This window comes from Palaemon carinicauda, chromosome 31, assembly GCF_036898095.1.
Source record: "Palaemon carinicauda isolate YSFRI2023 chromosome 31, ASM3689809v2, whole genome shotgun sequence".
Taxonomy (NCBI): domain Eukaryota; kingdom Metazoa; phylum Arthropoda; class Malacostraca; order Decapoda; family Palaemonidae; genus Palaemon; species Palaemon carinicauda.
Genome location: NC_090755.1, coordinates 16,337,451 through 16,362,213, shown reverse-complemented (window position 1 = coordinate 16,362,213; position 24,763 = coordinate 16,337,451). Strand labels below are relative to the sequence as shown.

The following is a 24,763-nucleotide window of genomic DNA, read 5'->3' as shown; positions in this document are numbered from 1 at the left end:
TTTGAGGAAGAGACTGGTCAGCCAGTGACCTAAAAAGAGCAATCCTCCGAAGAGGAGCTCCTGCAGTTGCCCAGCCCCTTGAGCGAAACTGCAGGTGCGACCGCTCAGCACCAAGAGCATAGTCGCACGAAAAAAGGCAAGAGAAGAACCCCCCAAAAGGGGAAAAACTCAAGCCTGGACAGGAAAAACTTCCCTCGGAAGGAAAGTTATCCGCCCAAGGAGGCAAGCCTCCTGACTGTTCTAAAATGAACTGGAGAGCTGTCCGTCGACACAGGAGTACTACCAGTAGAAGGAGACACGCCCCTGACGAAAATACAAGGGGGGAGGCAGCAACAGCCGAATCCCCAGGACTCAACCAGACAGCTCACACCGTTGCTATATTACAGAAACGAACTAGATCGGTAACTGTAAAAAAATAAATAAATAATATTAGTACACATTCATTCCCCCGGGAAGGCTCCGAAGAGGAATCCCGAGGGAAAGGAACAAGAATTACACAACAGGCACGTGCCCTCACAACCACTTACACTCGCGGAAGGAGAGCTGTAACCAAAACAGAATTATAACAATTATAATTATGTAACTATGTAATTATGTAATTAAAAAATGAATGAACACTAAAGAAAGAACGAAAACCCCGAAAGGAATCGTTCTACAAGCTGAAAAAAAAAAACAACTACAATTAGATTCATAACTAATTGATACAAACGTACGCGTAGCAACCCCCCCCACACGGAAAGGAAGCTAGGCTACAAGGGCGTAGTAACACGTAGTAAAAGGGTGAACGACCTCAAGAGAGAGAGAGAGAGAGAAAGACTTAAGTCAAACTCGATCGCCACCCATAAAATACGCCGTGGTGGCCTAACTGCCGAGGCCTCCACGTAGATATCGTACACTACACACACACATCTGAAAAGGAAACTTACTTATTTCTATACTCAAATATATATACAAACATGAAAACATGTTTACATATATATTGAGTAAAAGAAAAGTAAGCGATTAAGTAAAGACAAAACAGACAATGGCTGCCAAGCGAGGACCAAGACAGAGACGTCTGTCACAGTCCGAGCCAAAAGTGAAAGTGAGTATTCACGTGTGTGTGAGGGGGAGGAGGGGTAGCTAGCTACCACTCCCCTAGCCCCCCGCTAACTAGCGCGGGGGGTAATACACCCTCGTTAAATTCTAATGGCTCGCCATTTCAGCTACGCTAAAAGTAATAACCCTTTGTAAATAGCGTGGTTTGTATTTCGGTTACGGAACAAATAAATTTTTGAATATACTTACCCGGTGATCATATAAGCTGCAACTCTGTTGCTCGACAGAAAAACCTACGGTCAAAATACGCCAGCGATCGCTATGCAGGTGGGGGTGTACATCAACAGCGCCATCTGTCGAGCAGGTACTTAATACTCCAAGTAAACAAGAACCAATTTTCTCCTCGGTCCACTGGGTCTCTATTGGGGAGGAAGGGAGGGTCCTTTAATATATGATCACCGGGTAAGTATATTCAAAAATTTATTTTATTAATAAAAATAACATTTTTCAATATTAAACTTAGCCGGTGATCATATAAGCTGATTCACACCCAGGGGGGTGGGTAGAGACCAGCATTACATGTTTACATTATTATGAGCTAAGTATTTTGTATTTCATTTCAGCAGTTATTCAAAACAACAAACATAAAATAAATAAGTACCTGGTAAGGAAGTCGACTTGAACAATTACTCTGCCTTTTTAAGTACGTCTTCCTTACGGAGCCTCGCGATCCTCTTAGGATGCTGAGCGACCCCTAGGATCTGAAGTATCAAGGGTTGCAACCCATACAACAGGACCTCATCAAAACCTCTAATCTAGGCGCTTCTCAAGAAATGACTTTGACCACCCGCCAAATCAAGTAGGATGCGAAAGGCTTCTTAGCCTTCCGGACAACCCAAAAACAATAATAAAACATTTCAAGAGAAAGATTAAAAAGGTTATGGAATTAGGGAATTGTAGTGGTTGAGCCCTCACCCACTACTGCACTCGTTGCTACGAATGGTCCCAGAGTGTAGCAGTTCTCGTAAAGAGACTGGACATTCTTAAGATAAAAAGACGCGAACACTGATTTGCTTTTCCAAAAGGTTGCGTCGATTATACTTTGCAGAGATCTATTTTGTTTAAAGGCCACGGAAGTTGCGACAGCTCTAACTTCGTGTGTCCTTACCTTCAGCAAAGCTTGGTCTTCCTCATTCAGATGGGAATGAGCTTCTCGTATTAACAGTCTGATAAAATAGGATAAAGCATTCTTTGACATAGGCAAAGATGGATTCTTAACTGAACACCATAAAGCTTCAGACGGGCCTCGTAAAGGTTTTTAAATAGAACTTAAGAGCTCTTACAGGACATAAGACTCTTTCTAGTTCATTTCCAACCATACGATAAGTTTGGAATATCGAACGATATTGGTCAAGGCCGAGAAGGCAGCTCGTGTTTGGCTAGAAAACCAAGTTGTAGAACATGTAGCCGTTTCGGATGAGAATCCGATGTTCTTGCTGAAGGCATGAATCTCACTGACTCTTTTAGCTGTGGCTAAGCATATCAGGAAAAGAGTCTTTAAGGTGAGATCTTTCAGGGAGGCTGATTGTAGCGGTTCGAACCTGTCTGACATAAGGAATCTTAGTACCACGTCTAAATTCCAACCAGGTGTAACCAAACGACGCTCCTTCGTGGTCTCAAAAGACTTAAGGAGGTCCTGTAGATCTTTATTGTTGGAAAGATCTAAGCCTCCATGACGGAAGACTGATGCTAACATGCTTCTGTAACCCTTGATAGTGGGAGCTGAAAGAGATCGTTCTTTCCTCAGATATAAGAGAAAGTCAGCTATTTGAGTTACAGAGGTACTGGTCGAGGATACGGATACTGACTTGCACCAGTTTCGGAAGATTTCCCACTTCGATTGGTAGACTCTAAGGGTGGATGTTCTCCTTGCTCTAGCAATCGCTCTGGCTGCCTCCTTCGAAAAGCCTCTAGCTCTCGAGAGTCTTTCGATAGTCTGAAGGCAGTCAGACGAAGAGCGTGGAGGCCTTGGTGTACCTTCTTTACGCGTGGCTGACGTAGAAGGTCCACCCTTAGGGGAAGTGTTCTGGGAACGTCTACTAGCCATCGAAGTACCTCGGTGAGCCATTCTCTCGCGGGCCAGAGGGAAGCAACTAGCGTCAACCTTGTCCCTTCGTGAGAGGCGAACTTCTGCAGTACCTTGTTGACAATCTTGAACGGAGGGAATGCATATAGATCTAGATGTGACCAATCTAGTAGAAAGGCATCTATATGAACTGCTGCTGGGTCCGGGATTGGTGAGCAAAATATTGGGAGCCTCTTGGTCATCGAGGTTGCGAAGAGATCTATGGTTGGCTGGCCCCAGGTGGCCCAAAGTCTCTTGCATACATCCTTGTGGAGGGTCCATTCTGTTGGAATTATTTGTCCCTTCCAAATGAGACAATCTGCCATGACATTCAAGTTGCCTTGGATGAACCTCGTTACTAGTGATATGTCTAGACCTGTTGACCAGGTGAGGAGGTCCCTTGCGATCTCGTACAATGTCAGAGAGTAGGTCCCTCCTTGCTTGGAGATGTACGCCAAAGCCGTGGTGTTGTCCGAGTTCACCTCCACCACTTTGCCTTGAAGGAGAGACCTGAAGCTTTTCCAGGTCAGACGTACTGCCAGTAGCTCCTTGCAGTTGAAATGCATTGTCCTTTGACTCGAGTTCCATAATCCCGAGCATTCCCTACCGTCTAATGTCGCACCCCAGCCTACGTCCGATGCGTCCGAGAAGAGAACGTGGTTGGGAGTCTGAACAGTCAGGGGAAGACCCTCTCTAAGGTTGATATAGTCCTTTCACCAAGTCAGACAAGACTTTATCTTTCCGGAAACCGGGATCGAGACCGCTTCTAGCGTCTTGTCCTTTTTCCAGTGAAAAGCTAGATGGTATAGAAGAGGACGGAGAAGTAGTCTTCCTAGTGACACAAATTGATCCACGGATGACAGTGTCCCTACCAGATTCATCCACAGCCTAACTGGGCAGCGTTCCTTCTTCAGCATCTTCTGGATGGATAGCAGGGCTGGGGGCTGATCGTCTTGTTCAGCAACGTCCTCATCAGAGGGTTCCTCATCCGAAACTGATGGGGAAACGGCAACGGAGTGGGCAACGTCTGACTCGCTGAATCCGGTCGCACTGGTGGATGCGTGACGGAGCCGGACGCAATATCATGGCACTGCTGCAAAGTCTGTGAACTGTCAACAACCATGGGTGCGCGAGGAAGTACAGCGTCAACCCAAAACTGTCTAGACTGTCTGGGTTGTGCAGTCAACACCCTACCGGGTTGCTGAGGTTGACGCACTGCGTCACAACAAGTCACCTCTGCTGGTTGTTGAACGTCCTGAACGTCAACAACCACCTCCGAGCGTCGCTTAACGTCAACGTGCGACTGGCAACCCACACTGGGTCGCATCGGTGGAGGAACCACCTCAACTGGCAGACGCGAGTAGGTTACCTCAGCGTCAACAGGGCGCACAACCGACCGGTTGGAAGGTTGTTGGCCAGAAGGAGGAACCACCTCAACTGGCAGACGCGAGTAGGTTACCTCAGCGTCAACAGGGCGCACAACCAACCGGTTGGAAGGTTGTTGGCCAGAAGGTTATTCTCCGCATTTAAGTCCTCTATCAAGGACGCAAGCTTGGACTGCATGTCTTGCAGCAAAGCCCATTTAGGGTCTACGGGAGCAGGTGTGGCAACAGACGGGGTTAGCGACTGAGGCGGAACCATTTACCATCCCTGAAAGCCTTGTTATGTGTGACATAATAGTACAGCAAAACTTCAAAGGCTCGACAAAAGTTGAGAAGTTGACCCGTAAACAACTTGGAGCGTCTCCTGGCTAGGCGCCAGGGCGAGTCTACCAGAATTGAGAAGTCTATCTGGGCAGAGGCATGAACTCCCAAGCCGAGAACTTCTCTCGTGTCCTATCAGACTCTCGCTCTATAAGCCAGTTTAAAAGAAGGGAAATCAAAGGCTGTATCCCTAAAACTCCTCCTGGTGCAAAAACCAGTCGCCTAGCCAACGTAACGCTCTCTAGGAGAGCGAGAGAGCACTAGCTTAAAAACAACGGCTTCGAAGTAGCTAGGCCTAGTGTAAGTTCAGACGTTTAGGCGAACGAGGAGCAGCAGTTACAAGATCCGGACGAAGATCCTTAAAAAATCATCATGATTTAATTAAAGTCCATAGGAGGCTAAGCAGCTTAAGGCTCCTCTCCAAATGACAGAGTCCTCAAGGGAATATCAGTAGGAGGGAGAACAGCACTTTCCCATCTACAGGAACCTTGTCCGATAAAACCTAGGTTATCTCAGTGAGTCTCTCACTGGTGCATTAGTAGCAGACCAGAAGGCAACGTCATGTAACTGCTTGACAGTCTGTGAACTGTCAACAACTGAACTGTCAACCACAACAGGTGTGTGAGGACATACAGCACTGGTGCATTAGTAGCAGACCAGAAGGCAACGTCATGTAACTGCTTGACAGTCTGTGAACTGTCAACAACTGAACTGTCAACCACAACAGGTGCGTGAGGACATACAGTGTTCACTCGAGACTGCTTTGACTGTCTATACTGAGCAGTCAAAACAACTCTAGAATACGGAGGTTGACGCACCGCGTCAAAACAAAACAACTTAGACTGTTGTTGTACCTCGCGAACGTCAACGGAAGGTTCCGTGCGTTACTGAACGTCAACATGCGGCTGGCAGGGTAAACTGGAACGCATGGGTGGCGGGACTCTCTCAGCTGGAGTGCGGCAGAAGGTCGCCTCAGCGTCCAGAGGACGCACAACCGTGTTGGTTGTAGGCTAGAGGTTGGTGCAGTGTCAACCTTCTCCGCACGAAAGTCCCGCATTAATGACGTTAACTGAGACTGCATGGTCTGCAGCAAAGACCACTTAGGGTCTACAGGAGCAGGTGCGGCAACAGACGGTGTGACTGCCTGATGCGGTACCGCTTTGTCTCTCTTAGGAGGTGAGCAGTCGTCGGAAGACTGCAGCGAGTCCGAACTGACCCAGTGGCTACAACTGGGCCGTTGGACTTGCGCGGAAGGGACCGACTTGCGCTTAATAAGCTGCGAGACCTTGGTCCAAGGTTTCTTACAAGAAACCTCTTCCGCAGACGAGAAATAAATGGGCTCTCTCGTCTTTGTGTGGGTGGGGCGATCTTGGGTAGATACGCCCGAAACCACGGAGGGAAACGTCTGTTCGTTGATCAAGGCCTGACGAACCCATAAGTCGTTCGACATTACTTCTCCCCTGGGCTTGGGAGCTTGCAAGAGGTCCCGGACTAGGTGAACGACAGGCACGAACAGACGAACCCTCGGACGCAACACAGTAACACTTTGCGCATATCACTTTATCACTTCAATTTTCTGTTTTGCACTTATTTCACTGAAATCGAAACTTTACTGATTTCTACCTGAAACACGCAATTCTACCCTTCATTAAAAGGTAGTAATTGCGAAAACAGTCGTATAATGCAGCTCAATACTAGCAAAAAACAGAAAACATATATAAAGATAAAGAATTCAGTGGCTGGGAAAGAGACTAAACACAAGTTCAAATAAACTACGTTTACAATCTCTCACCGCACATAGCCTGGGGACAAGAATAAAACCCTAGAAACGTTTTACCTTCTTCCCCGTACAGCGACTAGGGAGGAGAGTAGGCCTAACACGAGAACAACGTTACCCGCTTGAACGGAACGTTTTTTCTCCTCTCTCTCCCTCCGTCTCTATCTCTCTCTCTCTTTCTCTCTTGATTTCGCATCTAAGAGAAGAGCCCAATTATATATCGTCAAAAAAACATGTTATTTGACTAAAGGAAAAAACTGAAAGGTTTTCCAAATAAAAAGTTCTTTTAATTTAGAATTTAAAACATTTAAGCTAAGAAAGAATGAACGAAACGTCAGAATCGATTTACTCTTACTGCAAAGTGAAACCGTGATACACTCTCTCTCTATCGTAACGATAGAGCGCATGTTGAACGTCCTGAACGTCAACAACTGCGTAGTCTAAACGTTAGTTCATCTTTGAAAACAGTACGAAGACTTATCAAAGAAATTCTTTCATAAAACATTAAATTTAAAAAGTTTTAAATTCTTTAAAGGCTAAATACGATATAACGGGCTCAACGTTGATTAACTTCGGTTCCAAGTTAGGACCGCCTACTATCAGGAAAGGTCGCATAGAAACAAAACATTAAAATTTATTTTTATATGTTTATAATAAATGGAAAGTTAATCGAAGAAGCCTAATAAAGGCGGAGAGATATAAAATATATAGATCTATAACGTGTTAAGCAAAATTACTAAAAACCTAAACACACTTCCGTCTAAGGGAAGGATCGGCCATTTAAAAGTGAAAGAGAGTCCATACTCTCTTTGTCACCATAATTAAATCTATCCAAAACGAGTTCAAGTTTTGAGATGAAGATAAAACCCCTGCATAGCGAAAGCTCAAAACTAGAATAGTGTACTTCACCAAATAGTTGTGAAAACAAATCCAGTTAGTAACAGCGTATTAGTAGGTCTTGCCGGTAGCCCGACAGAGAGAAAATTGATTCTTGTTTACTTGGGGTACTAAGTACCTGCTCAACAGATGGCGCTGTTGATGTACACCCTCACCTGCATAGCGATCGCTGGCGTATTTTGACCGTAGGTTTTTCTGTCGAGCAACAGAGTTGCAGCTTATATGATCACCGGCTAAGTTTAATATTGAAAATTACTAGTTACTATATATTCAATTTACACAAATATTAGTTTTTTGGGTAATACAAGTAATTATAGCATATAGATAGCATACAGTATATACTTATTAGACATGGAATTATTTCATTATTTGATTTAGCACAAAAACTATTTTCAACAATTTACAGTAACATAATGAAATGGTAAATGAATTTTACAAAATTCCATATTTCACTTACTTCCTGAGATAACATTTCCTTTAGATGGCCATGTAATATCTTCTATCTTGCCAAAGTGTTTTAGTAATTCTGTGGCTTCACCAAAGTTCATTTCAGATTCAATGTTCTCAATTACAATACAACCTTTCTGTGACATGTTTGAAGTTAAAGGAGATGGCTGAGGAATAGCTGATGTAGACAATGAAGTTGCAAATGATATTGGAAGAGGTAGTGCATTCTTTGCTGCGGAGGGTGTTGAAACTACAGGAAGACAGGGTGGAGCAAAATGAGCAGTGTAATCAGCCCCATAAGTTGAGGGTGGTGGTTGAGACACCGATGCATGGGATGGTGGCGGCTGAGCCATTGAGGCATGGGATGGCAGTGGTTGACACGATGCATGGGATGGTAGCGGTTGAGCCATTGATATATGGGATGGCAGTGGTTGAGCCACTGATGCATGGGATGGTGGCAGTTGAGCCATTGATGCATAGGATGGTGGCAGTTGAGCCATTGATGCATGGGATGGTGGCAGTTGAGCCATTGATGCATGGGATGGAGGCAGTTGAGCCATTGATGCATAGGATGGTGGCGGTTGAGCCATTGATGCATGGGAGGGTGGTGGTTGAGCCACTGATGCATGGGATGGTGATGGCGGTTGAGCCATTGATGCATGGGATGGTGGCGGTTGAGCCATTGATGCATGGGATGGCGGTAATTGAGACAGTGATGCATGGGATAGTGGTAGTTTAGACATTGATGCATGGGATAGTGGTGGTTGAGAAATTGATGCTTGGGATAGTGGTGGTTGAGACATTGATGCATGGGATAGTGGTGGTTGAGAAATTGATGCATGGGATAGTGGTGGTTGAGACATTGATGCATGGGATGGTGGGAGAGGACCTAATGTAGGGATGGCGTGTGTAACATGAATACTGGTTTGAACTGGTGGCACAAAAGGTATGGCTGGATCAACTGGAATGGCTGGAACAGCTGGAACTAAGGAATAAAGATTAGCAAAAGGCTGTTAATAGTGGGTTTTATATACAAAACCATAAACACTAATTAATTAATATATGTAAAAATCATCAATGTTTCATATAATAATAATAATACAGTAATAGTAACAACAGTGTATTATTAATATTATTATTACTTTCTAAGCTACAACCCTAGTTGGAAAAGCAGGATGCTATAAGCCCAGGGGCTCCAACAGGGAAAATAGCTCAGTGAGGAAAGGAAACAAAGAAAAATAAAATATTTTAAGAAGAGCAACAAGATTAAAATAATTATCTCCCATATAAACTATAAAAACTTTAACAAAACAAGAGGAAGAGAAATAAGATGGAATGGTGTGCCCGAGTGTACCCTCAAACAAGAGAACTCTAACCCAATACAGTGGAAGACCATGGCACAGAGAATATGGCACTACCCAAGATTAGAGAACAATGGTTTGATTTTGGAGTATCCTTCTAGAAGAGTTGCTTACCATAGCTAGAGTCTCTTCTACACTTACAAAGAGGAAAGTGGCCACTGAACAATTACAGTGCAGTAAGAAGAAATTGTTTGGTAATCTCAGTGTTGTCAGGTGTATGAGGACAGAGGAGAATATGTAAAGAATAGGCCAGACTATTCGGTGTTTGTGTTTAGGCAAAGGGAAAATGAACCATAACCAATGTACTACTGTCTGGCCAGTCAAAAGACCCCATAACTCTCTAGCGGTAGTATCTCAACGGGTGGCTGGTGCCCTCGCCAACTTACTACCATCAATAATAATAAATAAAGACAGAACTCTTATAATAGAATTCATTTCTTTACTGTACTCATATGATGTTCATATTCCTCCCGGAAATTTAAAAAATTTTCTTCCCTTCTTATAAACTAATGCCTCCAGTAAAGTAATGAGACTTACCAGTGTCTAACAATAACAACATACTGCACATGTCGTATAACTCTTCTGTCTTCAAAATCAAAATAATTCTCTCCTCTCGGCACCACTAGTCAGTGGGGAGGAGGGTGAGAATGTATATGAACATCACATGAGTATAACAATGAAAACAAATTATAATTAAAATTCTGTTTATTTCTATGAACCTGACTTGACGTTCATATTACTGACTCCAACACTTTAAAGGATAGTTTCCCATAATCAATAAATAATACTGTATCCTAGACTTACCTGTAATTAATTCGGGTGTTGGTTGTTGACTGGTCCCTATGAGCGCATGCTGTACTGAGTCTGGGATAGAGCAGCTCTCCCACTGCCGGGGGCGATTGCCACTAAGGCGACGGTAATCTTCAATGAAATAATAATAACAATAATATTAATAATAATACTACTAATAATAATTATAAATATATTTTGTATATATATACATTCAGGCAGCGCTTTACACGAGTTTAGACTTAGCAATTTCACTTTTACGCAACACAGAGAACAGTACAGTAGTATAGAACAGTACAGTAATATACAAAACATATATCTCATGGACAAATATAAGATAATAAATAAGTTTCGATTCACATTACTTGGTAATTATTTGAGAACAATGAAAGTGTTCGGACAAAAATAATTCCGACCAATCAGGTATCAGGAACCTTTCCGAGCTAAAAGTGCACCCCTGTGAGACGGTGCAAATATGCACCGCTAAAAATAACAGACTATATTGGGGCGGGAAGTCAGGCAAAACTCGATGGTTGGAGACTTATGTTTCGCCAGGTAAATCCTGAACTGCTGGTAGCAGTTAAGTTCCAACTTCTTTTATTGCCTCTGGTGGCATGGTTGGAAGTGACCTGGCCTTTCATTTGAAGGGGCTAGAGTTCGATCCAAAGTACGAGGTAGAAATGTATTTCTACTTGAACACGATATTGTGTTGATTTTCAACCATATTGACTCATTAGGGGTAATTCCAATTAAAAAAAGCTATCAATTGTGTCACCTTGCGAGCCGGGAAGTTGGGGAATACTCCCTGGTAAGAGACTGATGTTTTGCCAGGTAAATCCTGAACTGCTGGTAGCAGTTAGGTTCCGATTTCTTTTAGAGCCTCTGGTGGCATGGTTGGAAGCAACCTGACCTTTCATTTGAAGGTGCTAGAGTTCGATCCAAAGTATGAGGTAGAAATTTATTTCTATTTGAACAAGATATTGTGTTGATTTTCATCCATATATATATATATAACGGATTTTGAGCGAAGCGAAAAATCTATTTTTGGGTGAGATAGCCATGGCGTCCTGATGGAAGGTTCCTTTTTGGTAGCTTCCTTAGGTAAATAACTACTAAGATATTCCCAGAGAATTTAACCACAGGTTATCACAGAATTCTAACTTCTGGAGCGAGTATCCTAAAGGTTTCCCTTTAAGACATCGTATATCAATAGGGGACGCATGTATTAACGCGCCACATAGCTATCTACACCCCGAACAGAGTTAATGCTTCGGTGTGTAAGGGCTGAGAATAGCTGGGAGCCGTTCCATAGCTAATCTCATTCGTGGCTACTACTGATACTCGAGACGTAAACAAACGGGCGCCATTGCTTAAATGACGTCACGTCCGTCTTTATCCTGAAGCCAGTTGCTTGCCCATCACCATGATACAGCAGAGCAGGGTGGGACCTAAAAACTGGACGAAGTAGCAGGGAGGGTCCATCAGGACGCCATGGCTATCTCACCCAAAAATAGATTTTTCGCTTCGCTCAAAATCCGTTTTTTAGGCTCAAGCCATGGCGTCCTGATGGAAGAATACCAGAGAATCAATGTATCGTGGTAGATTTTCCCCTATTAGTAAGTGCCAAGGCATTGACAAATTAGCATAGTAATCTTGGTAAAGAACCGTAGGGAAGAAGCATCCTGCCCCCCTTGGCAGTGAAGTTCCCACGGGCCATGCCGACGTCAAAGTGGTATTGAAGGGCTATTCATCCTGATAGAAGAACTTGAAGAACTTGGAGACGAAGCCGAATGTTTGGTATTCGTATAGGAACATTCTGAAAAGCAGACCAGTGGTGGTTCAGCACTGTGTGCTGAGAAGGGTGATTCATCTCCAGGGTATGAAGAGTAAGTATTCGTATTGGAACATTACATAATCAGAGTGAATATAAATTAAGAGTTAGTATCTTAATTTCTCCATAACCATAAGGAAAAAGGGGATAATAAAACTATGACAGGCATGTATTTCATAGTAAGTAGGAGCTGATTGAGACGCACAGGTAATAAAATAGAAATTTTATTTCACAAATGCAGAAATTAAATGAATTGCAGCAATAAGTAAAGTTCATTTACAGTAATTATAATGTACATAGTAATAAAGAATTGCTCTTGAATCTGAAAAGGAATTTCAAGTTTATTAGTAGGCACTCGTTCTCGAGGAACGTAAGTCTTTGATTAAAAACACATCATGCTCAGGGCATGCGGCACTTGTGTGACAACTATGACATTTCACCTGGGATAAGAACAGTTATAAAAGCACTAAGTGTTTTCGACATCACTATGTATCGCTCGAGGGTCAACATAGGCACCCGAAGAGTTAGAGTCCCAAGTAACTCACTGTTCTATGCAGAGTTAGGTGCAGGTTTCATAACACTACCTGCGGCTACCACAAAATGTTTGACTTCGTGCACTTGTTTCGCATAATGTTTAAAGAAAACGCGCGAGGACTTCCAGCCTGTGAAGTTTTTAAGGCTTTCAAAGTCCATACTCTGAAAGAAATTCAGAGATGATGCAACTTTCCTAAGATCATGACCGGCGGGTGTACTGTCAGGATCCGCTCTGCGAATGAAGTAGGTGATTTTCGCTCTTAATTGTTTCAGTGACAGGTCGCTGCCCGATGTTTCTCCTTTGAAGAGTTGGCCTCCACCAAAGTTCGAAGTTCTGCGAAGATAGACCTTGAGGCTCTCTACTGGGCATAGAGAGACATCTTCCTTCAGGGGGCATATTCTCCAGGGGCCCCATCTTTTGGTGGGTAATTCATTTTTGGCGAGAAACGTCGGATCAGGGGAGAGGGTAACGTCTCCTGTATCGGTAAACAGGATGTGTCCTTCCTCTCTTGATAATGCCACTATTTCGCTGACTCGAGCTCCCGAAGCAAGAGCAAAGAGAAATATAACTTTCTGAGTCAGATCCTTGAGAGGGCATGAATCATTATCTAAGTTGGAGGCGAAATGGAGCACCTTGTCTAATGACCAGGAGATCGGTTTCGGTGGGGGTGCTGGGCGTAGGCGAGCACATGCTTTCGGTAGTTTGTTGAAGATGTCGCTGGACAGATCAATTTGGAAAGCATATAGAATTGGTCTGGTCAAGGCCGATTTGCAGGTTGAAATCGTATTGGCTGCTAATCCCTGTCCATGAAGGTGAATAAAGGACATGCAGAAATCAATTGTGATTTCTTTAGGATTTTTTGTCTTGACGAAGGAGACCCATTTCCTCCAGGATGATTCGTATTGCCGTCTTGTGGATTCGGTCTTGTATTCCTCTAGGAAGTCCAGACTTTTCTTCGAGATCCCAAACCTCTTCTTTGCGGCTAGGGAGAGAAAATCATGAGATGAAGGTCCTTGATTTTCGATGATGAAGCGAAGACAGTCGACTTCTGTACTTGTTGGGAGAGAACTGGGCCCGGGAGAGGGATCAGCTTGGGCTGCAGCTCCAGGACCAGGGGGTACCAGTTGCTCCGGGGCCACTTGGGAGCCACTAGGGCCGCTGTCTCTTTGAAGGTTCTCAGTTTGGAGAGGACTTTCAGCAGAAGGTTGGTGGGAGGGAACAGGTAGATCTTGGACCATCTGTTCCAGTCCAGTGACATGGCATCCACTGCTTCTGCCTTGGGGTCCTCGTACGGGGCCACATACCGAGGAAGTTGATTGTTGTCGCTCGTTGCGAAGAGATCTATCTGAAGTTCTGGGACTTGGTGAGAGATGAAGGAGAACGATCTTGCGTCTAGAGACCATTCCGACTCTATCGGGTTTGTTCGAGATAGAGCATCCGCTGTCACGTTGCGGAATCCTTGTAGGTGAACTGCAAACAGGTGCCACTTCTTCTTCTCTGCCAGACGGAAGATTGGGAGAAGCACCTGATTTATCTGGGGCGATCTTGAGCCTTGGCGATTGAGACAACGAACTACCACCGAGTTGTCTAGGGTTAGACGAATGTGGATCGAGGGAGGCGGGGATAATTTCTTCAGAGTTAGAAGGACCGCCATGGCCTCCAAGATGTTTATGTGGAACGTCTTGAACAGGGGAGACCAGGTGCCTTGAGCCTGTTTTTGGTGGGAGTGACCTCCCCAACCCTCCAGCAAAGCGTCCGTGTGGATGTTGAGTGATGGAGGAGGGTGTTGAAGAGGAATGGACCTTTTCAGGGCCTTTGCTTCCGACCACGGCTTGAGGAGAAGTCGAAGTCTGTTTGGAAGCCGTCTCTTGAGGTCTCTTCGAGCGATGGATGCAGAACGTCTCCAGACTCCCGCGGCATCCTTTAGCTGTGCACGAAGCACTGGGTTTGTTACTGAGGCGAACTGTAGAGAGCCTAGAACTCGTTCCTGCTGGCGTCTTGAAATTCGTTTGGATTTCAGTAGTCGCTTGACAGACCCTGCTATTTCCTTCCTTTTCTTCTGGGGGATGGAAAGGCGGTGTGACTGAAGGTTCCATTGGATTCCTAACCACTGGAACTTCTGAGCTGGAGAGAGGCGAGATTTCTTCTCGTTGATCTTGAATCCCAGGTGTTCTAGGTACTGGGTGACTTTGTTGCAAGATTTTACACAATCTTCGGGCGATGGAGCCCAGACTAGCCAGTCGTCGAGGTAGGCCATCACCTGGACGTTTCGGAGGCGGAGCTGTTGTACTATGGCGTCCGCCAGCTTTGTGAAGATCCGAGGGGCCACATTGAGGCCGAAGGGCATGGCCCGGAAGGCGTAGCTTTTCCTTTGGAGTCGAAATCCTAGGTAGGAGGAAGCGTGATGGTTCATTGGAACGTGCCAGTAGGCATCCGCCAGGTCTATGGAGACCGTGTAGGAACCTCGAGGCAGAAGGGTCCTTATCTGTTGAAGAGTCAGCATCTTGAACTTGTCGTTCGCTATGAACTTGTTGAGGGGGGATAAGTCCAGAATGACTCTGAGTTTGTCGGAGTCTTTCTTGGGGACACAAAACAGTCTCCCTTGGAACCTGGTGGACTTTACCTTCCTTATCACCTTCTTGTTCAAGAGATCTAGGACATATTCTTCCAGAAGGGGGGTTGATTGTTGGAAGAATTGCTGGAAGGTTGGGGGTGGTTGAGTCCAACTCCAGCCTAGACCCTTCTTGACGATGCTGTGTGCCCAGGGATCGAAGGTCCAACGATCCTGGAATTGGCGGAGTCTTCCTCCCACCGGAAGCACTTCATTGCTTCTGGTGTCCCGAGGGCTTGCTGCCTTGGCCGCTAGCTCCCTTTCCTCCTCTGCCTCTGGAGGGACGGCGAGACGCGTCTCTGCTTGCACCTCTGTTTGAGCCTCTACCTTTGGGACGAAAGGTAGTTGTCTGTTGCTCAAAAGCAGGGGTGAAGACCGGTGACTGTGACAACACCGGTTGGGTGACCAATTGAAAGGTCTGTTGTGGCTGAGCTGCCACTTGGGAGGTAGCGGGTCCCGGAAACTGACGTCTTGGCTGACGTTGCTGGGGTTTCTGTTTTGAGGATTTCCTCTTAGGTTGAGGTCCGTCGTCCTGAGAGGGTTTCCTCTTTCTTGACATGCCCCACTTGTGGAGAAGGTTCCTATTCTCCGTGGCGGCTTTGTCGGTGATTTCCTTCACAAGGTCAGAAGGAAAGAGGTGTTTCCCCAGATGTTGGAGGAAATCAGCCTCCGGGGTTCGTGTTTCACAGTGGCACCTGCGAACACGAATTCACGACAGGCTCTCCGAGCCTTCATGAAGTGGTACAAGTCCTTCATCACGGTTGTCATGTGGGATTTGGAAAGTACCATGTAGTGGTCTGGTACTCTGGTGTCACAGGCCATAATTTCAAGTTGGACTTGGTGAGACATGGATGCTGCGAGCCTCTCCTTCGTATCTTGTTCCCGACGAAGGAGGTGATCGTTGAGCTTAGGGAGGTCTTCGTTAAACTGACATCCGGCGACGTCAGGATCTAGCTTTCCCACGATGAACGTATGCTGGATATCCTTCCAGTGTCGAGCGTCAGGGGGAGTGACTATGGAGAAGGGTCTGCACTCCTCCAGTGCAGGGCAGGCTTTCCCCTCTTCCACAGCTTTAAGGCACGCAGTGAAGGCCTTTTCCAAGAATGGAAGTACCGCATTTTCAGGTGCGACATAAGTAGGGTGCTTCTTGCTCAGGGCCGGAAGCTTAGAGCAGGTAAAACCCCTACTCTTGAATGTGTTGGCTAGCATAGCCTGGGCCTTCGCGAGATCGAACACTATCTCTTCCTTCGGTTCGGTCTCTTCTTTAGAGGCAGGTTCAGAACGAAGTCGGACGTAACAGTCCGGGTAGGCCTCGAAGTTTGGGAAGAACTCCACGTCTTCCAAAGGGACCGTGCCGATCTTGTCGCTGATAAAGATCCTGCCGGTCGCGATAACCATATGCTCAGCATACCTCCATGGGTTGGCATGTGAGCAAGCGGGGAGATCCTTAACCGAAATCCTCTTCGGTTCTCTGGATCCCATCATGGACCTGATGAACTCCTGATTCTCCTTTAACCTGTCGTCCATGACGGCTCTAATCAACCGGATCATTTCTTGAGTGGATGAAGAGGGATCCGGGGTCGTGGAGGTAGACGGGATAGATACTTCCGTCGGTGTAGGAGTAGGAGCGGAGATGGAAGGAGGAGCGACCTCTTGCTCCGACTCGGCGTATTCCACCTGGTCTTCGTCATCTTCAGCTCCTTGAGCCATAAGGGTCTTCTCCGTGTCTTCCGAGACATCCGACATATGTTCGTCATCTTCGGAATCCAGGCGGCACTCGTGCATGGACTGGGCCATGACAACATCAGGTTCCACTGTAATTTGGACAGTGGGAATCACATCCTTGGGTACCACTGAATCAGGGGAGGCCTTAGGGAACAGGAGTGACCTCATTTCTTCAGTGGCCAGGTACGGTCCGGTGGCATTCTTCTGGAAGCCACGCACCCACTTGCGTAGCTTCTCCCGAGAAGTGTCCCTGACCTCCGCTGAGGGAGGGTTATGGAAGGCATCAACTAGTTGAGCCTGGCAGACCGTACAATTCAGTGGGTCCCAGAATTTCAGATCCCTTCTTGTTAGCACAAGGGGCGTGAGTCCTGCAAGCCGTATGCCCGTAGAAGTGCGGGCGTTTCACAGCGCAGAAGTCGAAGTCACACTTCATCTGCTCCTCCTGTGGAAAAAAGAGAAAATGAGTATGGGGGGAGTCATAAGAATGGTTCTTAAGCTAAGTTAAGATTAATCATTAATTTTAACTTAAAGAAAGGGTGTGATGCATAGAGATTGAAGTAGTAAAGAAAACATACTCCATGCATCTCGCCCGGCTGGCTACCGCAAGCTTTATCCCTGGATAATCCGAGATGGCCGAAGGCACAGGATAGTATTCCTTGAAATTCCACAGGGCAATGGAATTCCATGGAAAAAACCAAGGATAAGTTTGGGACTGAGATCACTCAGTCCCAAATTAGGGGGCTAACAGGTCCCTTAGGGTAACTGCTTCCGGCAACCAGCCGCGCTAAGATGCACGCAGCATGCTGGAATTTTGAAGAATGCAAAGAGACAGCATGATTACTAATAGAACAGTACCAAGGCACTGATCTAAAGAGTATAAACAGGCTATCTGTTTGCAGTGTAGGGCTATCAGTATACAAGTGATAGCTAGGAGAAGGGGGTGCAAGTATTCTTGACGCCTCCGGGAGGTTCCGGCAGACCTCCGGCACGCCGGAGGCCGCTCCAGCAGAGTTTCTGGCATTAGGACAGACAAAATGTAAGTCAAGAGTAAAACCAGGGTGGCGGCCGCCGACACAACGGCGGCACGCCGGCAGAGGAGCGGCGGCTCCGGCAGTCGGAGGATGCCGGACTGGTGACTGGGACAAGGATGGTTATAGCTGAACCAGGTTGCCGGCAGTGGATGCCGGCACTCCGGTGGCCGACCGGCAGGCGGACGGCGAAGCTAGGAGGAAGGAGGAGAGCCGTCGGCGGGAGCCGGCGGCGGTCGACAGTCCCCCGGCAAGCGGGGGGGCTGGCGGCAGGAGGGTAGGGGAGAGTCACCAAGCTAGGAGGCGGGTATCGCCGACAGTGGAGGCGGCAAGGGACCGGCACCCGGATAGTGAGAGAGACAGGGGGAGGGATGTAAGAAGTCCAGTCATGGACTCCCAGACATCCCCCCCTGAGAGGGTGTACCCATGATAGAGGCAGGCTCTATCACCCAGGAGCAGGGGTCACAGAGGACCGGGAGCTAGGGTAGCCCAAGGGAGGGCTAGGGGACACCCAAGAGGGGGGAGACCTCCACATGCAGAACACATCCAGTGGCTAACCCCATAGGACACTATGAAGGGTATATGTACCAGAGCGGACTGCACAAGGAAGCTCAAGGTAGCCCTATCACTCCACCCTAAGGAGGAGTTGTAGGACAGGGGACAGATGGGTATAGACTAACCTAAGTGTAGGCTAGGCTATACAAGAGATAGGTGGGGAGGGGAGAAGAGAAGAGTCTTCCAAGGAAGGGGTTCTGTACCAGAGCGGCCACTAGGGAAAGGGAGGACACTCCCTAACCTAAGATAAGGCAGCCAGGCTGAAACGGTGCATGGGTACAGTTTCAGCAGGGGACAGAGTAACCTTCCAAAACCTAACCTAGAGCAGGGCTAAGAGCCCCGAACTAGGAAAGATAGAAGACATATCGCTATCGCAGGACAGTCATAGACTATTCCTAGCCATAGAGGAAGGGCTAGCCTATCCTCACTCTCGGACGCAACCCTAAGGGGGGTTCATTCCCTTAGGGAGGACTGAGAGGCGATGAATACTCCATTAGACACTTGATCCCTCTACTTAGAAAGGGAATCAAGGCTAAACAGAGGGAATGCCAAGGCAGGGGATGAAGGAAGCATATAGGGGTCCTACAAGTAGGTTAGGTTAGGAAGGGACACTAACTAACCTATCCCCTATATGGTCCCTGAAGGCGAAAAAACACTTGCATCACGGTCGAAAGTATTGTAAAATAATGCCACTATCTTCATAACTTAGCCTAGGATCACTAATAAAATCATGCATGAACACTTATATACAGGCGCTCTGGCCTGGGGGCTATAGTAGCCGACTGGTATGAGGTCAATCGATGACCGATAAAAAGCGTCGAAACACGATATAAAAGTTCCTAGCTATGAAGACTAAATAAACTAATGTAATCGATTAGTAAATAAGGCCGGAAGCGTTGTTGTGGCTAACTAAATAAGGCATGCATAACAACAACGACGCCATAAAATGGCGGGTCCGGTAGAGGCACAGCTCTGCCACAAAACAGCAATTATCTCGGAAAGTAATATTTATTTTACGGTCAGAGCTTAACTAAACAATACTGGAACCTTGTACTCAACTTTTCAGAAGAAGGCGAGGCTGAAGGTAGCGACATTACGTAGATGCAAAGCGATAATTAAAGCACAGGGAAAAACCGTCTAAGTAGGGTGAGCTACTGAACAAAGGATAAAGACGGACGTGACGTCATTTAAGCAATGGCGCCCGTTTGTTTACGTCTCGAGTATCAGTAGTAGCCACGAATGAGATTAGCTATGGAACGGCTCCCAGCTATTCTCAGCCCTTACACACCGAAGCATTAACTCTGTTCGGGGTGTAGATAGCTATGTGGCGCGTTAATACATGCATCCCCTGTTGATATACGATGTCTTAAAGGGAAACCTTTAGGATACTCGCTCCAGAAGTTAGAATTCTGTGATAACCTGTGGTTAAATTCTCTGGGAATATCTTAGTAGTTATTTACCCAAGGAAGCTACCAAAAAGGAACCTTCCATCAGGACGCCATGGCTTGAGCCCAAAAATATATATATATTTATGTGTGTATATATATATATGTATGTATGTATGTATTTATATATATATATATATATATATATATATATATATATATATATATATATATATATATATATATATATATATATATATATATATATATATATCAAAAATTTTAAGTAATTTTTATTTTTCCTAACATACTTACCGAGAATTACTTCCTTAGGAGGGTCCTTGACCTCTCTCAATCTCGACCAAGATTTCCCGCGTTACCCCCCCTATCTCGCTCCAGATAGTTTCTACCCCCGCCGCCAGGATAAGCCCTGCGGCCCGGATTAGGGCAGGTCACTGCTTTCCCGGGTCAGGATGCTCATTAAGTTCGCCGTTTAGCCCAACCCGGCAATGGAAGAATGGCACTCGGGGACGGAAGGGAGGGCCATTACCCGGAAGTAATTCTCGGTAAGTATGTTAGGAAAAATAAAAATTACTTAAAATTTTTTATTTGTTCCAACACGAATACTTACCGAGAATTACTTCCTTAGGAGACTTATACTTTAGGAGGCGGGAGAGCCATTCTGCCACTTGGTCTGGCACATGGTGCCTGGAGGGCTACGGAATGCGGGGGTACAGAGAGCGGATAGGGGGTAACAGCGGAAACCTTACGCTTATATTTTAAGGCTTACCTCTTCACATCTCCTCTACTGAGTCTTCTCCTGAAGAAGTAGGGACGAGTCTATTCACTGTTGGGAACGTCTTCCAGCCTGCCGCTACACAGCTTGGAGGGCGGCGATGACTGTCCCAATGGAGAATCCATCCAAAGACTTTCTTGAGTAGTCTTTGAGATAGTGGGCCGTGAAGGTCGACTGGTGTGACCAAGTGCCGGCCTGTAGGATCTGTCCCACTGCCATGTTTCTCTCAAAGGCCAAGGAAGTGCTCAGGCCTCTGATGTCATGGGGGCGGGGAGTGCCTGGTACTGCCACCTTGTGTTCTTCATAAGACCTAGTGATGACTTGTCTCAGCCAGAAGGAAATAGTGTTCTTGGACACTTGCTTCTTATTAACGCCTGAAGAGACGAAGAGGTTCTTGGCACCTGGGCGGAGATGAGCCGTCCTTTCCAGGTATTTCCTGATCGTCCTGACTGGGCATAACTTCAGGTCTTCCGTATTGCCTGTCTTGGGATGGCCGGAATTGAGAAACCTTCAAACCTCGGGTCCCAGACTGCTGGGTTCTGAGTCTTTGCTACAAAGGAGGGTACGAACTTGAAGGATACCTCCCTCCACCCTTTGGAGTGTGCCACGTCGTAGGAGAGACCGTGGATCTCACCTACTCTCTTAGCCGAAGCCAAGGCTAGCAAGAAGACTGTCTTGAGGGTGAGATCTTTGTCCCCGATATCTCTGAGTGGTTCAAAGGGAGGACGACACAACATTTTCAGGACCTTGGCCAGGTCCCATCTGGGCACTCTCCTGGCTTGAGGAGGACAGGATTGTTCGAAACTTCTAATCAGCATCCCTATGTGTCTCGAGGTCCCCAGGTCGATGCCTTTCAGGAGAAAGACTTGGCCTAAGGCTGCTCGTACTCCTTTAATAGCTGGGATTGACATCCCTATTTTATCCCTAAGGTACACGAGAAAGTCAGCTATGTCAGGGACCGAGGCTTTAAGAGGTCTTATGTGTTTTGCAGCGCACCACTTCGTAAAGGCGGCCCACTTCGCCTGGTAGACCACGGTAGAGGATTTTCTTAGGTATAGGGACATCCTCTTAGCTGTGGAGGAGGAGTACCCCTCCTTCTTCAGGAGCCGCTCGATAGTCTCCAGGCGTGAAGGCGAAGAGAGAGAGGGTTGTCGTGGAACTTGAGGAAGTGAGGTTGACTCAGTAGATCTGACCTGGGGGGCAGAGGCCATGGCGGGTGGCTTGCCAGGTCCTTCAGATCCGCGAACCCCTCTCTCTCCGGCCACCAGGGCGCTACCAAAGTCATCTTTAGGTTTTGGGAGGTTCTTACTCTGTTGAGCACTTGCCTTAGCAGCGTGAAGGGGGGAAAGGCATATACGTCCAGGTTGTCCCACCTGTGCTGGAAGGCGTCTTCTAGGGCTGCTCCTTCGTCTGGTACCGGGGAGCAATAAACCGGTAACTTGGCGTTGAGCTTCGTTGCGAAGAGGTCCATCACCGGGGAGCCCCAGCGTTGAAGGATGAGTCTGGCCACTTCTGGGTGTAGGGACCATTCCGTCCCTACTATCTGACCTATCCTGCTGAGGCCGTCGGCTAGCACGTTCCTTTTCCCGGGCATGAACCTTGCTAGCAGTGTTACCTGGTGCTCGTCCGCCCAATGCAGGATGTTTACGGTGAGGTCGCACAGTTCCTTCGACTTCATGCCACCTTGTTTCTTGATGTAGGCTACCACCGTGGCGTTGTCGCACATTAGGGCCACGGTGTTTCCCTTCAACCGACTTGCAAAGTGCAGACATGCCTTTTGTACTGCTTTTAGCTCCAGGACGTTGATGTGGAGTTGCTTTTCGGTCTCCGACCAGGTCCCGCTTGCTGTTTCCTCCCGCAGGTGGGCTCCCCACCCTAGGCTGGAGGCGTCTGTGAACAGGAGAAACTCGGGGGGACAGGACCCGAGGGGCATCCCCTTGAGGGAGTTCAACTGGCATCGCCACCAATTTAAGGCTTCCCTCGTGTCCGGAAGGACCGGAATCGATGTTTTCTGAGAGCCTGTCTGGGACCATAGAGCCTTGAGGTTCCATTGTACGGGTCTGAGCCGTATCTTCCCTTGGGGAACCAGCTTCTCTAATGAGACCAGGTGACCTATCAGCCTCTGCCAGTCTTTCGCCTTCTTGGGAAGCCCCGACAGGAACGGCTGAATGATCTTGATGAGGTTCTGTATCCTGTCTTCCGAGGGGAAGGCCTTCTCCTGCACGGTGTCCAACGTCATCCCCAAGTACCCCATTCTGTTGGATGGAGTTAGGTTCGATTTCTCCAGGTTGATAATGATTCCCAGACTCCTGCAGAACCGGAGGAGGTCCTTTCCTTGCTCTTCCAAGAGGGCCTTTGAGCTGGAAAGGAGCAACCAGTCGTCCAGGTATCTGATGAGGCGGATACCTCGTTCGTGAGCCCATACTGAGACTGTCGCGAAGACCCTCGTGAACACTTGAGGGGCCGTCGACAGTCCGAAGCAGAGGGTCCTGAACTGCAGGATCTGGGAGCCCCATTTTACCCGGAGGAACTTCCGACTCGACGGGTGGACCGGAATCTGGAAGTACGCGTCCTTGAGGTCGACCGTCATCATAAAATCTTTCTCCCTCAAGGACATCAGGACGGATTTTGGGGTGTCCATCTTGAAGTCCGTCTTCTTGACGAACTTGTTGAGGGCCGACAGGTCTATCACCGGTCTCCACCCCCCCGTTGCTTTCTCCACCAGGAACAGGCGGCTGTAGAAGCCTGGCCCTGGGAGAAGGACTTCTTCCATGGCTCCCTTCTCCAACATGGAGGAAACTTCTTTTTGCAGGGTAGCCCTTTTCAATGGGTCCCTGGGAGCTAACCATTCTGTCTGGGTGGCTGGAATAAGAGGGGGTGGATCCACTATGAAGGGGATCCTGTAGCCTTCTTTCAGGACGGACACCGTCCAAGCATCCGCCCCATGCGTTTTCCATGCTTGCCAATAAGGTCTGAGGCATCCCCCAACCCGAGGCCTGGGCGGGAGTAGGGGGCCTCTCCCTCTACCTTCTCCTAGAGGGGCGGCCTGATCTGCCTCTCTTCGAGGCGGAGTAACCTGACCTGAAGGAGCTGGCAGAAGCTGGAGCTCCCCTGCGGGAGGGCTGTGGAGTTGATGTCCAGGAGGAGGTGGGGGCGTCCCTCCTCGAAGAGCTGGGGATAGCCTGAGGGGTCACGGCACTATCCGAGACTGACCTCCTGTAAGGAGGCCTCCTGGAGGATGTTTGTTTGGGGACGTTGGCCTCTCTCCTCTTGGACACCTTCTCCATCAGCACTTCTAGTTCCTTCAACGGAAACAGGGACTCGCCTCCTAGGGGTAGGGTACGAATCACTCGAGCCTCTCTGTCCGGGATTTTTCTTGTCACTTTGGAAAGCACTGTGTCCCGCTTTCGAAGGACCCAGTTGGCCGTCAAGGAGAGTGCCTGATAAGCCATAAACTTGAGGGCTTTCCCCCCGGAGGTGAGAAGGTCCGACAGGAGACCTTGTTGCTCAGGGTCGTCGGGGTCTGTGGAGGCCTGTACATTAACCAACGTGGAGGCCCACCAGTCCAGCCATGAGGAGACGTTAACCATATCTCTTGACATCTCCTCCATCATGCCGGCTTCAGAGGGTGAGAAGGACACAGGGGCTGAATAGGCCCTTTCGTCCGAGCCGCCCTGTCCTAGGATGTCCAAGGCTGGGTCCACCCTACAGGGGCCTGGGCGCCGTCCTTCCGGGATATAAACTTTGCCCTGTAGTTTGAGACCCTGGAGGAGTTTGGAGGCACTCTGGGACTTGGGGGCCTCCGCACTGCTGGCCACCAAGTTGTCGATGTATTCTTGTCCCAGTACTAGGTCTGGGGCGAGAGGCAGGGCCAGGGAGGACTTCGGAAGGACGTCACGGTGAGTATATCTCAAGAGGCTCGACCTCCAGGCATTCACCTTAGGCGCCGAGGGTTCCGGAATTCCATGGAGCCTTCTGACGAGGCCTACCACCCTTCTGTAGGCGGAGTCCTCCGACGGGGAAGCCTCGCCTCCGTCGACCGAGGCCTCGGCTTGGCGTAGGGGCGCCGTGTTTGGGCGGTAAACTGGCCATTCTCCTCTCGGTCCCAGGGAGGACGTCCCGCAACCGTAGGGCGCCCCGTACGCGGGTGGGTCTCGCCG

General features: G+C 47.7%; 1 protein-coding gene across 1 annotated transcript in view; it reads right to left on the bottom strand.

The window, feature by feature from the left end:
* The window catches only part of LOC137624324 (uncharacterized), a 381,551-nt gene that overhangs the window by 217,448 nt on the left and 139,340 nt on the right, over positions 1-24,763 (bottom strand). The window contains exons 6-7 of the mRNA XM_068354998.1: positions 10,153-10,269; positions 7,998-8,972 (exon numbers count right to left, since the gene is read on the bottom strand). Coding sequence (XP_068211099.1) covers positions 7,998-8,972; positions 10,153-10,269 — 1,092 coding nt within the window. The remainder of the gene's footprint in view (positions 1-7,997; positions 8,973-10,152; positions 10,270-24,763) is intronic.